This window comes from Zootoca vivipara, chromosome 16 (genome assembly GCF_965207765.1).
Source record: "Zootoca vivipara chromosome 16, rZooViv2.hap1.1, whole genome shotgun sequence".
NCBI classification, from domain to species: Eukaryota; Metazoa; Chordata; class Lepidosauria; order Squamata; family Lacertidae; genus Zootoca; species Zootoca vivipara.
In genome coordinates, this window is record NC_142599.1 from 17,757,806 (window position 1) to 17,775,281 (window position 17,476).

The 17,476-nt window shown below is 48.0% G+C and overlaps 1 protein-coding gene across 1 annotated transcript in view; it reads left to right on the forward strand.

The window, feature by feature from the left end:
• Positions 1 to 14,515, forward strand: part of POLE (DNA polymerase epsilon, catalytic subunit) — a 56,225-nt gene extending 41,710 nt beyond the window's left edge. Inside the window, exons 37-49 of the mRNA XM_060269359.2 lie at positions 883 to 1,106; positions 2,639 to 2,859; positions 3,356 to 3,560; positions 4,233 to 4,406; positions 5,491 to 5,616; positions 6,588 to 6,720; positions 7,462 to 7,660; positions 8,382 to 8,513; positions 9,845 to 10,038; positions 10,208 to 10,408; positions 12,176 to 12,301; positions 13,164 to 13,253; positions 13,965 to 14,515. Of these exons, the coding sequence (XP_060125342.2) occupies positions 883 to 1,106; positions 2,639 to 2,859; positions 3,356 to 3,560; positions 4,233 to 4,406; positions 5,491 to 5,616; positions 6,588 to 6,720; positions 7,462 to 7,660; positions 8,382 to 8,513; positions 9,845 to 10,038; positions 10,208 to 10,408; positions 12,176 to 12,301; positions 13,164 to 13,253; positions 13,965 to 14,078 (2,139 nt within the window). The 3' untranslated portion in view covers positions 14,079 to 14,515. The remainder of the gene's footprint in view (positions 1 to 882; positions 1,107 to 2,638; positions 2,860 to 3,355; positions 3,561 to 4,232; positions 4,407 to 5,490; positions 5,617 to 6,587; positions 6,721 to 7,461; positions 7,661 to 8,381; positions 8,514 to 9,844; positions 10,039 to 10,207; positions 10,409 to 12,175; positions 12,302 to 13,163; positions 13,254 to 13,964) is intronic.
• Positions 14,516 to 17,476: the final 2,961 nt, after the last annotated feature.

Genomic DNA, 17,476 nt, shown 5'->3' on the forward strand with positions numbered 1-17,476 from the left:
AGCCTCCCAGCAGTGGCAGACTTTGGACTCTCTCCAATTGCAGCGGCACTAAAATTCAGTGCCCGCTTCTTGCGCTCCATCCTCCAGCACTGTTGTGGTGCTCCCTGCAGCGTGGCACCCTAAAGCCAGCCCTGCTCGCTGCCAGCCAGGGTGGATTTGATTGAAATCAAATCGATTTAAATCACGATTTAAAACACTAGTCAGTAAGACTTGATTTCAATCATTTTTTTTACACTAAGACTCATTCTTCCTGGTTATAATCTTAATATTTACAACCAGATGAAGGTTGCATTTTGGAAATAATAAATTTTCAGAGTAGCTTTTACAGTTATATAAAAACCACTGATTTGGTTATACTATTAGAAATACATAGACCGATAATTATGAAATTATTGTGAGGTTTTAATAAGTTAACTGTTTATATTTGGACAACTTTTCTGCTGCATTTTATTGGAAAGAGAAAAATAGCCACTTCCTTAATAACAATTTAAACCATTTATTTAACTAAAACGATAACACGATACCATATTTTTCCATGTTTGTTAACTGATATGTTTTAAAACAAAAATCTTAGACTGAGTTTTAGCCCACGTGAAAAACTTAAAACAAATCCTCATTTCCTGATGAATAGCCTTTGGACTATAATGTAACTTAAACAGAAAACTATCTTTAGATTTTTCCTCCAAAAGCATTTTATATTAAAAATCTGATTTAAATTTTTAAAAAATCCAATTTTCTTGATTATAATTTTTTTAAAATCATTGGTTTTTATCCACCCTGCTGCCTGCTCTTGGAGAAGTCCCTGCCCGCATCCCTTGAGGGCACCATCCTACTTTATGCCACCGTCCTTTGCGTTCATCCGCTGTCTCCCTATTATCTCAGGACGAGCGCCGGGGCCCCACCCTCATTGCCGTGCAGTCCAATTGGGACTTGAAGAGGCTGGTCGGAGGGATGCCCGTCTTCGAGGAGTTCCCGCTGGTTCCTGTCCAGGTGACCGACGACGTCAACTACAGCATCCTGGACTGGCAGCGCCATGCTGCGCGGCACATGATCCGGCGCTACCTCAGCTCGGACACCTGCCTTTCTCAGGCCTTTGAGATGAGCAGGTAGGGCAGGCAGTGACACAGACACACAGCTTCTGGGAAACGGCAAGGGTCTTGTTTTTATTTTATATTTTATTTCCAAATTCCAAAAGTTTACAAAATGGTGCAAACCTCCAAATACAGTGGAACCTCGGTTTATGAACACCTCGGTTTATGAATTTTCGGTTTATGAACACCGCGGACCCATCTGGAACGGATTAATTCATTTTCCATTACTTTCAATGGGAAAGTTCACTTCAGTTTATGAAGGCTTCAGTTTATGAACAGACTTCCGGAACCAATTACACCCATGCTTCAGTTTATGAACGCTTCAGTTTAAGTACTGCGCGGACCCATCTGGAACGGATTAATCCACTTTCCATTACTTTCAATGGGAAAGTTCGCTTCAGTTTATGAACGCTTCAGTTTAAGTACCCCGCGGACCGTCTGGAACAGATTAATCCACTTTCCATTACTTTCAATGGGAAAGTGCGCTTCAGTTTATGAACGCTTCAGTTTAAGTACTCCGCGGACCGCCTGGAACAGATTAATCCACTTTCCATTACTTTCAATGGGAAAGTTCGCTTCAGTTTATGAACGCTTCAGTTTATGAACAGACTTCCGGAACCAATTGTGTTCATAAACCGAGGTACCACTGTACACATTTCTCGTTCGACTTCCCCTCCATGGTTCCCCCCGCAATTTCTAAATTTGCTGCATATTGTAGATATTCTGTGCCTTGCCTTTTCCACATTATAGACAACTGCTGTTCTTCATTCAAATCCTACGTGCAAATAATAATAATAATAATAATAATAAATATTCATTTATATATTTCTTTTATATATAAGAAATCAAGATAACAAACTTTTTTTTATAAATGAATAGAAACGGTTTATTGAATATTTACAGATAAATTGCAAACAGATAAAAACATTGGCAGGATTGTTATAATAGCCTGCTGTTTCATAAGAGCTTCTGTTTAAAGTAGATAATTAAATTGGCAAATTAAATGAATTTGGATATGTAGAAGATATTAAAAAAATAAATTTAAGGAAAAGCAGAAAGAGAGGGAAGGGAGTCAAACTTTGAAATGTTAACATGATCGTGAAATTAATGAAATGTATAAATTTGAAAAGTATAAATAAAAACTTTTTAAAAACTGAAAACAAATCCTAGGTACATTCTAACATGTGTACAGTACTGTAGTTCTTTGAATATTCAACAAAAGGTTTCCACTCCTGTATTAAATCTACCTTTTCTTGATCTCTAACTTTCATAGTTAAGTTCAGTGCTTGTTTTCAGGGGGTACTCAAGGGCACACAGTACAGCACCTCTCCTTTATTTTGTTAAAGAAAAGTGTGGCATTTACTGTAACAACTTCATGGTGAGGACTGGCACCTATTTTTCCAGGGGGAAAGCACTGGTTAAGTTAGGAGGGGCACGGCAAATTCTTTTTTAAAAGCCCAGGTTAAGGCACTTAGTCTGTTTCTGTAGTTCCAATCCTGCATCTGGCTGATGTCCTGAAGGTCGTTCCACCCCTCTCTTTTGCCCAGGTACTACCACATCCCCATCGGGAACCTCCCTGACGACATCTCCACCTTCGGCACGGACCTCTTCTTCTCCCGCCACCTCCACCGCCACAACCACCTCCTGTGGCTCTCTCCCACCTCCCGCCCAGACCTGGGGGGCAAGGAGGCAGACGACAGCCGCCTGGTCATGGAGTTCGACGAGAGGGTCTCCGTCGAGATCAATAACCCGGGCTGCTATTCCACAGGTGAGCAATGCAAAATACAAGTCTGCAGTTCTCTGCTCCATGGGTATTCAAATATTCAAACAGAATATTAGAAGATGACCTGACGAGTCTCTGAAGGTTGCTAATACCAGCATTAAGGAAGACGTTACCATAACCACATATATTCAGGGAATCGGCAGGTCCCATTTGTCCTGCAGAGTCATTGTTCATATGTTGAGTACATGGCAACCAGTCCACCATAAAAGTCTCTGCTTTCTTTTTCTTCGACTCTGGTCGCTTGAAGTTTTCGCGTTGGGTTTCTCAGTAAGCGCCGTCTCCCAAATGGATATTATGCCATTTCAGTGCCTTCGAACCCTTAGCTTCCTTTCTAGTTTCTAGTAGTCAGAGGTCTTCATTCATAGCCAGCCTTTCCCCTTGGGATGGTGAGAGAGATGTTCCTTTTGGCCAGGGTTTGTGATACAGCGCTGGGGTTTCCTGCCCTTGAACCCAGGACCCTGTTTCACTCTTTTCACTGCAGTCTGCGTGGAGCTCGACATCCAAAGCCTGGCGGTGAACACCGTCCTGCAGTCGCATCATGTCAACGACATGGAGGGGGCCTCCAGCATGTGTATCAGCTTTGACGTGATCCAGCAGGCATCGCTGGAGGACATGGTCACGGGGAACCAAGCAGCCAGCACCCTGGCCAGCTACGACGAAACGGCCCTCTGCTCCAACACATTCAGGTCTGGCCTGTGACTAGGCTTTGCAGGGGATCCCACCCCACTGGCCCTCCAGACTGCCCATGGGCTTGGAAGATTATAGATTTTTTTTAAAAAAATGGGGGGGGAATCCAGTTCTTCAGCTGTAAAAGCCTCCCAGAACTGCTTACAAATACAGTCGTACCTTGGTTCTCAAACGACTTGGTACTCATATGTTTTGGCTGCTAAACACCGCAAACCTGGGAGTAAGTGTTTCAGTTTGTGAACATTTTTTGGAAGCCGAACACCCAGCACAGCTTCCGCATGTCTTCAGGAAGCCCCTGGAGCCAATTGGAAGCTGCACCTTGGTTTTTGGTTTCAGGAGTCAAATGGACTCCCGGGAACGGATTAAGTTCGAGAACCAAGGTACGACTGTAGCTTAAAAGGAAAGGTTTTGTTTTTTTTAAGGACCCTCAGACTTATAATTTGATAAGATGCAGCACAAAATGGGAAATGGTTTGGGAGGGGGGAGGAAATAACCAACCACCTTTTTGGCTTTGGATACTTCCCATCGGGGGTGGGAAATAGAAGAACGGGCAGACAGTGCAGTGAAAAGCAGCCATGGCGCCAGAAGAGAAATTGCTTGGGTTTGTGGGATTTCTAGTTGCAGCTCTGTAGATCTAGTGGGCCAGCTTCCACCTTTCTGCTCGCTTGCAGGGTCTTGAAGAGCGTGGTGGTCGGCTGGGTGAAGGAGATCACGCAGTACCACAACATCTACGCCGACAACCAGGTGATCCATTTCTACCGCTGGCTGCGCTCCCCGACTTCGCTGCTCTACGATCCTGCCTTGCATCGCATGTTGCACAGCATGATGAAGAAGCTCTTTCTCCAGTGAGTCTGTCTCTCCATCTCTCCCTCCCTCTTTCTTTCTTTCTTGTGTGTGTGTGTGTGTGTGTGTGTGTGTGTTTATAAAAAATATTTATAGACAGCCAACATGCCTATTGTACATTTTGGAGAATGGTTTGTTCCTCTTTTCTCTTCGCATTCAGACGCCTCTTGAGACACCATTGACAAATTTGGGACAAATTTGGAGGAGATGGTTTTTGGGGGCTACGGTTGGACACCCATCAGGTGCCATTTTGGATCAAGGTGGTGGACCCAAACCATTCTGAGTTGCAGTGATTTAGACACCTCTGAAGATATTCGCCACCCAATTTGGTGCAATCTCTTCCTGGGATTGAAGAGAGTTTTGATGTATGGATGAGTTGCTTCAGGTGCCATTCTGAATCAAGATGGCAGACTGAAATGTTCCATTATTTTTGTTGTTGTTGTTGTTCCTAGGAATTCCCAAGCAATGCTGGTTGATTTCTGATGGCGTGAAAAATATCTAGAAACTTACTCACTTCTGTAATCCTAGACTAGTCCACTAGGTGGTGCCTCTCTGCCATGCTCAGCAATCCCTTTTTATCATTACGAACCTTCTTATGTGCAAATTTCTTTTCTTTAAAAACATATTTTATGTATCATACAATTATGTGCAAATTTAACAAAGGAGGGAAGGGAAAATAAAAGGACCAGAAATACATTTTTTAAGAATGGAAAAAGATATAATAATAAGTGAAAACCACCATCAACTCTCATGAAATATATAATAACCATCAGTACATCTTTCGTAAGTTAAACATACAGGTTAATATCAGCATGTTTGGGTGGACCTCAACCTGATGGATTTTTTTATTTAATTTTTTGACAACCTTCCACCCCTTCCAGCTGAGCAAGCCCACAAGAGCCCACTTTCCTATGGAAGGCTGGAACCCTGCATCGGATCCACATTCCTTTTGGGGAGTCGGAGAAGCGCATGTCACATTTTTGTCCCAGGTCACCACTTGTACATAGCATGGATCCAGCCACAACCGCAACGTCAGCTACCCCTTTCCTCTTTTCTTTTCACCTTCCACTCTCTCTTTCCCCCCAGGTTGGTGGCAGAGTTCAAGCGCCTCGGCTCCTCGGTGGTTTACGCCAATTTCAACCGCATCATCCTATGCACCAAGAAGCGGCGCATCGAGGATGCCCTGGCCTATGTGGAGTACATCACCAACAGGTGCTTCTAGAACCCCTTCAAGTGTCCACCTGGCCCCCCTCCCTTTTGACGTTCAAATGTCTGGTGAAGGACCCTGTGTTCAGACGTGCCTTTTGGCTTTGCACCTAGTCTAAATCTCCCCTTTGTCTCCTTTGCCCCATTAAGTTCCTTATTGGTTTCCGCTTGTTGGCCATCATGAAAGGAAACCGACCTTTTATTATTATTATTTCTGTTTCGTGGTATTTTACCCCGCCTTTCCTCCAAGAAGCTCAAGGTGGTATACATCATCAGCATCATAATAATTTTACTCTTTATATCCCGTCCATCTGGCTGGGTTTCCCCAGCCACTCTGGGCAGCTTACAGCACATAAAAAAATGGTAGTAGTTCTGTTCCTCCCCCTACTTTGCCCTCACAACACCCCTTTGAGGTAGGTTAGGCTGAGACAGGTCACACCCAGGGAGCTTCATGGGGATTTGAACCTGGGTCTCCCAGCTCCTAGTCCTACTCTCTAACCCAGGCATGTCCAAAGTCCGTTTTGGGGTCCTAATCCGGCCTGCCGGTCAATTTAATCTGGCCCCCGTGGCAGTATATGACCAAAATCTGATAAAAGCTCAGCAACTTCAATCCTAAAAAAAGCCCAACAACTTTGGTCCGCCCTCACACATGTTCACTTCATCAAATCTGTCCCTCTTTGAAAAAGGTTTGGGCACCCCTGCTCTAACCACTGCACCACGCCAGTTCTCTTTTAATATGGAGAGGCTGAAAGAGGCACCCGGGACTTGCCAGCCCGTGCTCTTTGTAGCCTCGTGTCCCTTCAGGGCCATGGGTGCTACACGACGGACTTGCTTCCAGTCAAGGGAGTTGGCGGCTGGGCTTTTCTCATAATCACATTGTGACTGTTCTCCTGACGGCTCCATCTGGGGCTGCGGAAGGAGCGCTCTCTCTGCCTCCCTGAGAGATTCTGCATGGCTCACCCTCCTTCCTCTTCCAGCATCCATTCGAGAGAAATCTTCCACTCTTTGACCATTTCTTTCTCGCGCTGCTGGGAGTTCTTGCTGTGGATGGACCCAGCTAATTACGGCGGGATCAAGGGCAAAGTGCCGTCCCAGATCCACTACGGGGAGGTAAGAAAACCAGCAAAGAAGGTGCATTTGGGGGGTACAGTGGTACCTCGGTTGCCAAGCGTAATCCATTCCGGAAGACCATCTGACTTCCAAAACGTTCGACAACTGAAGCGCAAAGGGAGAATTTCAATTTCAGTGGTGAAAACCATTCAACTTCCAAGGCACATTCAGAAATGGAAGCAATTCTGGATTTTTGGCATTCGAAAACCAAAACCTTCGGCTTCCGAGACACTCAAAAACTGAGTTACCACTGTATTTGATCCCCTGGGATCTCCTGGCTGCAGGTGGGGGGTGCAGACTTCTCTGTCTGCCTGCAGGGAGAGGAGTTCTTCTCTCTCTCCCTAGGTCCCCCTCCCTAGGTAGGGAACCCCTGGCCCAAGGACCCAATATGGCCCTCCAAGCCTCTCTACCTGGCCCTTGGGGCTCGTCCCCAGCCACACACCCCTCTCCAATTCCCCCCCCCCCCCGGCTGGAATATGTCCTTGAACTCTAACATTGCCGTTCCTTTTCTGGATGGAGGATAGCGAGTTGTATTTGCAGCAAGTAGCCTACTATACAAAGATTTTTTTAAAAAAAATATTGCTCCGCCCACTTATGCCGATGGCCCCACCCACCACTGCCATGTGGCCCCTGGCAGGCCCTCAGCCTGAGAAAGGGTTCCCTGCCCCAGGTCTAGAAACCGAGTGGGAAGGGGGCATTTGCCAGGCTGTCGGCATCTTTGCTTCCGTTGCCTCCTTGCAGGGGGTCAGCGATAAACGGGCAGTCTCCGTCGAAGGCAGTGAAGGGGAGGAGGAGGAGGAGGAAGAAGAAGAAGAGGAGAAGGAAGAAGGGACTGAAGAGGACAATGGCGTGGAAGAACTGCTGGAGAATAATTGGAACATCATGCAGTACCTGCCCCAAGCAGCCTCCTGCCAGAATTACTTCCTCATGATCGTGTCTGGTGAGGAGGAGCTCCTAGTTTTGCCCCTCTGATTGAAGCTGAATCCTTCCTGGGGGGGAGGACAAAGGGTTTCGCTTCTAGCGCTGAGAGCCCCTCTCCTCCCTCAGTTCTGCAACCATCCCAGTGCGCACAGAGTCTGCTCAGGTCCCATTTACTGCCTGTTTTCCCTATGGCTTGCATGCTTGCTTTCTTGCTTATTTATTGAATTATTCTTCACCTTTCCATCCAAAGAACTCAAGGTAACATATATGGTTCTCCCCCACAACAACCCTGTGAGGTCGTGGTGATGCTGAGAGGCAGTAACTGGATCACCCAGTGACCTGGGTTGTTTTTCCCCCAGGTCCTCTTCCGACACTAACCACTATGACAGGGTTTCCCAATCTTGGGTCTCCAGCTGTGGTTTGTTAGTTTCTTTGGACTACAACTCCCATCATCCTTAGCTTGCAGGACCCAGTGGTCAGGGATGATGGGAATTGTAGTCCAAAAACAACTGGAGGCTCATGCCTTGGGTCCCAAGAAGGCCCTGCTTAGGGGAAAGCAGTTGCTTGCGGGCGGGGGGGGGGGGGGTATGCTTGACCCTTCAGGTGCCCGCCATTTTTTTCCACAAACAGAGGTGAAACGGGTGGGGCTGGGAGACGCCAGAGAGGTCCCTACAAGCAGAGTTGTTTGAGGCAAACGCGTCTCTGCTTGTCCTCTCATGACTCCATTGCCATTTCCCCAGCATACATCGTTGCTGTCTACCACAGCATGAAGGAAGAGATGCGCCGGAGCGCTCCTGGGAACACCCCCGTCAAGAGGCGAGCAAGCAGCCAGGTCTCCCAGGAGGCTGTGGGAGAGGCAGGTGTCATGCCTGGTGAGTACCCAGCCACGTCCCTAGGGCCCTGGACTTGCACCCTTGGGTGAGATAGCCCAGTCCTGGGGAGAGTCTCTGGCTCAAATCTTGCCTCCACCGTGAATTAACCGAGATGGCCAGTTCCCATTTCCCTCTGTTGCCCAACCAAACCCTTATAGGTAGGGCTTTGAGCAATGCTCTATAAATGTTGGAAGTATTTTTTAATTGTGACTGCTAGACAAGTCGCTTCTTCCTGTTCCGTGCATGCAGGTAAGTTTGACATTTAAAAAAACCCGCATGCACAATTTAAAACAAAGGGACAATTTCCTGAAGGGGTAGGCAGATCCCTATGGCCAGGTCTCGGGTTTCCCCACCTGTGAAATAGGGATCTTGTTATTTACCATATCTTTCCGTGTATAAGACAGTGCTTTTTGCTTTAAAAAATTAGGCAAAAATTGAGTTGTCTTATACATCAGGGGTGGCCAACTCCCAAGAGACTGTGATCTACTCACAGAGTTAAAAACTGGGAGTGATCTACCCCCTTTTGGGGGGGTTCAGGTCAAAGCTGTTGAGTTTTTTTAAGGAAGGGAAGCCCTGTTTTGGGGGGTTAGGTCAAACTTGTTGAGCTTCTTTTAGGAGGGAGGAAGCCCCATTTTTGTTTAGGACTTTTGTTTTGTCACAGTTGTTCAGCTTTTTTTAGGGGGGAGGAAAATTTTGGGTGAGCTTTTTTTGGGGTGCCAGTGATCTAGCAGTGATCTACCACAGACATCCAGTGATCTACCTGTTGGACGTGCCTATTATACATGGATAGTGAATGCAGATTAATGGCAGCAGCCCAGCCCCCCCCCCCCCGGAAATTGTTTAATTTGGACTGTATAATTGGTTTTGTTGTTTATGTTTTAATGTGGCAAGATTTGATTTGATTTATTATTAACTGGAATGTCTTTAATTGAAAATTAATAAAAAATATTTGCAAGAAGAAAGGATTAATGGAGCAGCAAGCAGGAGATTAATGGCAGCACTGATTGGGCGGGTGATTGGTGGCTGCGGCAAAGCCTGCTGACAATTGGCTGTGGCTGCGGCAACTGGGCAGGCGAAGGGCAGGTGGGCTGTTGGTGGCAGCAAGCGGGTAGCCAATTGGCGGCGATGGCGATGTGTGCCATCGGTAGTGGTGGGCAGGCAGGTGAGCGATTGGCAGAAGTGACCCTCACCCCCCAATAAAAGCTAAACAACTTAATTTCGGGTAAAAAAAAAATAAGAGTCGCCTTATACATGGAAAAATATGGTATTTTCTTTGCTGGCTGAGCCGCATCCCGTTTTCAGGGACATCTTCCTCCCTCCCGCCCCCTCAGGCATGATCACCTTCTCTCAGGAGTACGTCACCAACGAGCTCACCCAGAGCTTCTTCACCATCACCCAGAAGGTGCAGAAGAAGGTGACCGGTTCCCGACGGACCACAGAGCCCTCCGAGATGTTCCCTGCTCTGCCTGGTTCCCACCTGATGCTCAACAATCCAGCGCTGGAGTTTGTGAAGTACGTCTGCAAGGTGAGCTTCTCTGCAGGCAAAGGGGAGAGACAGCTGTGACCATGTCAGCGGCGGGCGAACTGTGATCTCACAATGGGGCCTTGTTCTCTCTCCTGCCCTCTCCCACCTCACTCTGTAAGAGCCCGGTTGGCTCATCTCCTGTTTCTCTTCTGCCCTCCCACCTCCAAAGGTACTGTCTCTGGACACGAACATCGCCAACCAGGTGAGCAAGCTGAAACGGGACCTGCTCCGCCTGATTGAAGTGGGGGAGTTCTCAGAAGAGGCCCAGTTCCAGGACCCCTGTCGCTCTTACGTCCTCCCAGAGATGATCTGCAGGAACTGCAACTTCTGCCGAGACCTGGACCTCTGCAAGGACCCGGCCCTCTCTCAGGTACCAGCTAAGTCGTGGTCGCTGATTGACTCCAAAGCAGTTGTTTTTAGTTTAGAGAACAGGCGATGGAAGAACATGCAGCCTCCCCTCTCTGCTTTTGTTCATGCTGTTTATCCTTGCAGCCCCATACTGTCTACTGTGGGTGGGAGTGGCTATTTGAGGTTGAATCCTGACAAGACAGAAGTACTGTTTTGGGGAAACAGGGGGCGTGCGGGTGGGTGTGGAGGACTCCCTGGTCCTGAATGGGGTAACTGTGCCCCTGAAGGACCAGGTGCACAGCCTGGGAATCACTTTGGACTCACAGCTGCCCATGGAGGCACAGGTCAATTCTGTGTCCAGGGCAGCTGTCTACTAGCTCCATCTGGTACGCAGGATGAGACCCTACCTGCCCGTGGACTATCTTGCCAGAGTGGTGCATGCTCTGGTTATCTCCCGCTTGGACTACTGCAATGCGCTCTATGTGGGGCTACCTTTGAAGGTGACCCAGAAACTACAACTTATCCATAATGCAGCAGCTAGACTGGTGACTGGGACTCGCTGCTGAGACCACATAACACTGGTCCTGAAAGACCTACATTGGCTCTGAGTATGTTTCCGAGCACAATTCAAGGTGTTGGTGTTGACCTTTAAAACCCTAAATGGCCTCGGCCCAGTATACCTGAAGGAGTGTCTCCACCCCCAACGTTCAGCCCAGACACTCAGGTCCAGCTCTGAGGGCCTTCACGGTGGTGGCGCCCGCCCTGTGTAATGCCCTCCCATCAGATGTCAAGAAAATAAAGAACTATCTGGCCTTTAGAAGACATCTGAGGGCAGCCCTGTTTAGGGAAGTTTTTAATGTTTGATGTTTTATTCTGTTTTTAATCTGTTGGGAGCTGCCCAGAGTGGCTGGGGAAACCCAGCCAGATGGGCAGGGTATAAATAATAAATTATTATTATTAAATTATTATATCTCAAACAGCCTTGCGTCCCAGCTGTTACCTGGATTTTGGGGTGGCTGGTTGAACCCAGAACCTTCTTGTAGGAATGTTGAGGATAGTAGGAAAGGGGTATATTGAATAAGTATTATCCTTCCTTCACTCATGCTAGTGAGTGATGTAGCAGAGCAGATCCCCCTCAATACAGCAGGAAGCTAGTTTGCAGATCGTTTGAATCTCTTTGGTTAAGTAATCCAATCTGGCTTGCCCAGACGGATTATTCCTGATGTCCCCTTTTGATCCCTCTTAAAAGAATAAAGACACAAGAGTCTTTCCTTAAAAATAACAATCTGTTTACTCACATTTCAGTTCATCCCTGAAAGGCAGGCTTTACTTAGTAGTTACATAACAAACTGTGAGTTCATCTCATATGGAGATTGAGCTCACGTGCTGCTGGCTGAGAGCCAGCAGACAGAAAAATCACATTAATACAACAAAATGGCTGCAGGAAAGCAGCATGGCAGCAAAAGGGCAACAAGACAAGACAAGTGATCAGAAGTCTAGACGAACTGAGAAATTGGCTGCATGACAGCTCTTTTACGGAGTCAGCCAGAGCCATGCCCATCTCCCAGGTCACATGCAGGGGGGAGGATACTCCAGACCAGTGGAACAGGAAGTTACACTGACTGGATGTCCCCCTGCCTGTGCCCACTCTAGGGAAACAAGGAATGTTGCATTTGACTGCACCAATGGATTACATCCCACACTTCTTGCATGCAGCTTCCTGCTCAGCCTGTCCAACTTGGAGCCCTCTCACCGTCATCACTCTCTCTCTCTCCCCCTTCCCTCCCAGGATGGCTCTGTGCTTCCTACCTGGGCCTGCTCCAACTGCCAGGCCCAGTACGACTCGGATGCCATCGAGATGGCCCTGGTGGAAGCCCTGCAGAAGAAGCTGATGGCCTTCACCCTTCAAGATCTGGTAAGGAGAGACAAGAGGCAATTCCCAGCTTGCCTGTGGAGCCCCACTCGGCTCCTCAACCACAGTGGGAGCTCCTGCAACCTCCCCGTGACCCCCCTTGATTCCTGACCCCGGATAACTGAAGCACAGGCTGGTCCAGGGACGAGACTGGTCTGCTGAAGCTTGATGGATGCTGGAGAACTTTTCTCTGTGCAATTTCCATATTCAGAACTAGCCTATCTTAAAGAATGGAGTGTGTCTACCAGCCTTCCCCAACCTGGCGCTCTCCAAATGCTTTGGTCTACAAATTCCACTGGAGGTTGCCATGGTCCAAAACATGGACATCTGTCAGGAATTCTTTAGCCATGATTCCGGCATTGCAGGGTGTTTATGACCCTTGGGGGGGGGTACCTTCAATCTTGCAATTCTACGATCTAGAGGACACGAAGCTGGGAGAGGCTGACCTAGACAGGCAAGGCATGTACGCACACCTCTCTATTGTACGGGGGAAGCGTTCAGTCATGTAGTTTCACATCTGCAGGTTTGCAATCACTTCCTGTGCGCCCCTTATCTCATCCCGCCCTTTGCAACATCCTGCGCATTTCAGGGAGTTAAACTAGAAGGCCCTGTGGGTCCCTTCCAACTCTGTGATTCCATGTTCTAGACCCACCAAGCCGGGGGGGGGTTGCTGTTTCTGCTTTCTGGCACTCTGTGTGCAGACAAGGGGCCTCCTGGTCCTTTTTGGCTTTGTGTTTCTGCGCTGGAGGAGAGGTTGAGGCTGCTCCCAGCACGGAGGGCTCAAGCACTGCAAGGTGCGGCAGGGGCAGCGTGTGGACCAGGCAGGCAGACGGGGCCTTATCCCAAGCACCCCCTTGTGTTTCAGGTGTGCCTCAAGTGCAAAGGCATCAAAGACACCCACATGCCTGTGTACTGCAGCTGTGCTGGAGATTTCGACCTGCTGCTGCCCACCAAGGTACGTGTTGGTTGACCCTGCCAACCTCCCCTTTCCCACCCTGTTCCTCAAACCATCACAGTCCCCTTCCCAGAAACATAGGAAGCTGTCATATACAGCATCGGTTTATTGGCCCATCTAGCTCAAGATTGTCTGCACTGGCTGGTAGCAGCCCTCCAGGGTTTCAGAAAGAGGGGATATTCCCGGCCCTGCATGGAGATGCTGGGGGTTGAACCAGCGACCTTCTGCATGCAAGGCAGGTGCCCACCCACTAAGCTATGCCCCTTCCTCTACCGTGACGCTGTGGTCTAAACCACTGAGCTTCTTGGGCTTGCCGATCAGAAGGTCGGCGGTTCGAATCCCCGCGACGGGGTGAGCTCCCGTTGCTCGGTCCCAGCTCCTGCCAACCTAGCAGTTCGAAAGCAGAGCAGTGCAAGTAGATAAATAGGTACCGCTGCTGCGGCATGATAAACGGTGTTTCTGTGCGCTCTGGTTTCTGTCACAGTGTTCCGTTGCACCAGAAGCGGTTTAGTCATGCTAGCCACATGACCCAAAAAGCTGTCTGTGGACAAACGCCAGCTCCCTCGGCCTGAAAGCGAGATGAGCACCGCAACCCCATAGTTGCCTTTGACTGAACTTAACCGTCCAGGGTTTACCTTTCACCTTACCTCAAGGCAGATCCATCCTATAGAAACTTCCCCTCATTGCCTCTTGTTCTCTTTACTTTCACAGGCCTTCTTGGAACAGCTGAAGGTCTTTCAAAGCATCGCCCGGCACTACAACATGGGCTACCTGCTGGAGAATATTAAATGGCTGCTGCAGATGAACCCTCAGCTTCTCTTGTAAAATGAGGGTACTACCGCTGTGGACAGGCTGGCGCACACCTGCACCCCAGCATCAGTGCCCCCACACACCTGCCATGGGGTCCTGGGACCTAGACTACTTTTCTGGCCAGGCTGCAGGTTCAGCTTCGCCCTGGAACAAAAATATTCAGAGGCTTGACGTTTGTTGCATGCTGCGGGCAAGTAGGCAACGACTTCTGGTGAGCGAATTGGGGGGGGGGCGCCTTCTGAAACCGAGCCCAGGAGCAAGTGAAGAGGTCTCCACAAATAGGCTAGCTAACTTGCTGCTTCTTTGATCCCCTTTTGCTGGGATTTGGGAGCGCAAGATACGGAAAAAAGCCTTCAATCACGGAGCTCTCTTTTTTTGCCCCAATTTTATTCTGTGTTTGTGTGTGCGTGCGTTTTTAATGCTGTAAATAAACCCTTTTTCCACGTTGTTAATTGCTCATATGCTAGATGCCTAGTCCTACAGACACACACTCTCAACCCTGTGGATGGGAAGGCAGCAGCTGTCCCTATTGTCGTTCTGCAGTGAGTAAAAGTGAAGCTTTGGCATTTAGTTGCAAGCAGACAAAAGAGCACCATGGAGCCGCTACTTGTCAATCAAGGTTATTAAAGGAGTCCTTTAACGAACACAGGATTCTAGGCAGACCTAGTCGTCCAGTGGGCATTGAAGCACCTAAGGAGAGCCTGGCTACTGGATCTGTCCAAAGGCCCATCTAGTCCACATCCTGGGGGGCAATTCTGACCTGGAAGTAGTGTGGGCAAGACGTTTAAGCATCTCCCAGCCTTCTGGTTCTAATCAAGTATGGAGCCGCCCACATGCCTCTCGTTTGCACCTGAGAGCCTGCCTGCAGGATCAGGCCAATGGCTCATCTGTTCAGCATCCTGTTCTCACAGTGGCCAACCAGATGCCTGTAGGAAACCCACAAGCAGTATTTGAGCAAAAGAGCGATTCTCCCCTCCTGCAGTTTCCAGCACCATCTACAAGTGCACCTCTGCCTTCAACCACAGAGGCAGAGCGTAACAGAGCAGTCCATGGCCCTCTTCCCCATGAATTTGTCTAATCATTTATGTAAGCCATTTAGGTTCGTCGCCATCACTGCCTCCTGTGGGAGTGAGTTCCATAGTTTAACTGTGGACTGCATGAAGAAGTACTTTTATCTCTCCTGGAAAAACATGGATGTGCTCGAGCTCTAGCATCGTGAGAGAGGAAGAAAAGTTCCTGCCGTGCATTATTTTATAAACTGCTACCATGTCACCTCTTACCTTTTCTGTAAACCCATGGTTCCCAATGTGCAGCACACGCCCCACAGGGGGGCAATTTGATTTTTAAGAGGGGCAATTCGAGAATGAGTTATTAACAGTTAATGGCCATGGAGCCTAGGGCTTACTGATCAGAAGGTCGGCCGTTCGAATCCCCATGACGGGGTGAGCTCCCGTTGTTCAGACCCAGCTCCTGCCAACCTAGCAGTTCGAAAGCATGTCAAAGTGCAAGTAGATAAATAGGTACCGCTCTGGCGGGAAGGTAAACGGTGTTTCCAGGTAAACGGCATTTTCGTGCGCTGCTCTGGTTCGCCAGAAGCGGCTTTGTCATGCTGGCCACATGACCCGGAAGCTGTACGCCGGTTCCCTCGGCCAATAAAGCGAGATGAGTGCCGCAACCCCAGAGTCGTCCGCGACTGGACCTAATGGTCAGGGGTACCTTTACCTTTACATGTATAGGAGTTCACTTTTTGAAATATAAGAATTATATGTCGCAGGTGGAGGGGGGGGATAATCAGGATTTTAGAGATGCTTAGGTGGGGCATGGCCAGAAAAATGGTTGGGAGCCACTGCTCTAAACTAAAAATGCAGCTGAAGGCCATCATCCCTGGGCTTCAACCGTGCTAACCAGAGCTGATGGGAAATGTAATTCGGCATCTGGAGGGCCAAAGCTTGATTTAATTTAATTTCATCAAATAAAACAATAATACTCAATCCTCCACTGCTGCCATGCCCTGTGGCTTTGATCTCTCAATGAAGCCTCTCTTTCCCCATACCTGTGATATGCAGCAGTGGGCGTGACCATTACAGGAAACTCAGGAACACACCTGGGAGTGGCTCTGAAGGGGCCTCACCTCTGACCTTTTTTATTTTATTTTTTATAAAAAAAAACCAGCTGAATCTGTAAACATTCCCTTCAAAAAGTCTGAGCAACCTGAGAATTCCCCAAAGAGGCCTTGCCACTGGAAACTAATTAGACTGCAAAAGCCGACTGATTCAATTAGTGCCAGTCTTTTTATCTGCCTTACTCTCTCTGTTTTTCTTTCCCCCTGTCCTTGGGAAGGAGATGGAAGGATGCCAAAAATGCTGTGCTGGTTACAGTTTACTCGCTATGGAGGGAGAAATCTTTTGCAGTCTCCTTTTGGTTACCTGTGGAGAGAGGATGCCAAGGGACTTCTTCCTCAGGGGGAAGAGTCTGTCAAGTATGTTTTCGTCGCCTTCAGGACATAAGGAGAGCTCTGCTGGATCAGGCCAGTGGTCCATCTAGTCCCGCACCGCATTCTCACAATGGCCAACCAGGTGCCCATTATGGCAAGAAAAGTTATATTGAGCTGGCTGAGTGACAAAAGTGAATTTCTGGAGGCCTAGGATGAAAAATTTGAGGAAATGCCATTTAGCAGAATAGGAGAAAAGGGAAAACAAGGCAACAAGGAACTACCCTGGAGTGTATGGGCTAAATAATTTGAGTAATTGTGATATACAGTATATAATTGGAAGATAGAGAGGAGGAAGTATCTCTCTCTCCCTCTCTTTCTTTTTCCTTTCTCTCTCTTTCCTTTCTCCCTCTCTCTCTTCTGTATCTTTTATTTCTCTTTCTGCATTGTTTCTTTTTTATCTTTTAATTTTTAGAAGTCCTTTGTTTTGGATTGATGAGGACATGCAAAGAAAGCTCAGACAGGTGGACTCTGTTTGAGCAACAGGATAGAAACTCCCAGGTGAGATCTGAGAAAGTCTACTTTTCCGTAGTCAGTTGTATCTTGGTTCTCGAACAGAATGCGTTCCAGGAGTCTGTTCAACTCCCAGAACCGTTTGAAAACCAAGGCGCAGCTTCCAATTGGCTGCAGGGGCGTCCTTCAGCCAATCGGAAGCCATGCCGGATGTTCGGCTTCCGAAAATCATTCAAAAACTGGAACACTCGCTTCTGTGTTTCGATCGTTCAGGAGCCTAGGCATTTGAGATCCCAGGTACGACTATGGATAAAGGATATACAGTTGAGAGAGGGGTTTTTTATATTCCTTTTCTTTTTTATAGTTGCTTGGTTTTTATTGTCTCTCATATGTTGAAAACTTTCGATAAAAATAATTTTAAAAAGGAAACTCCCAAGCAGGATCCCAAGCCCAAAAGGACTCTCCCCCT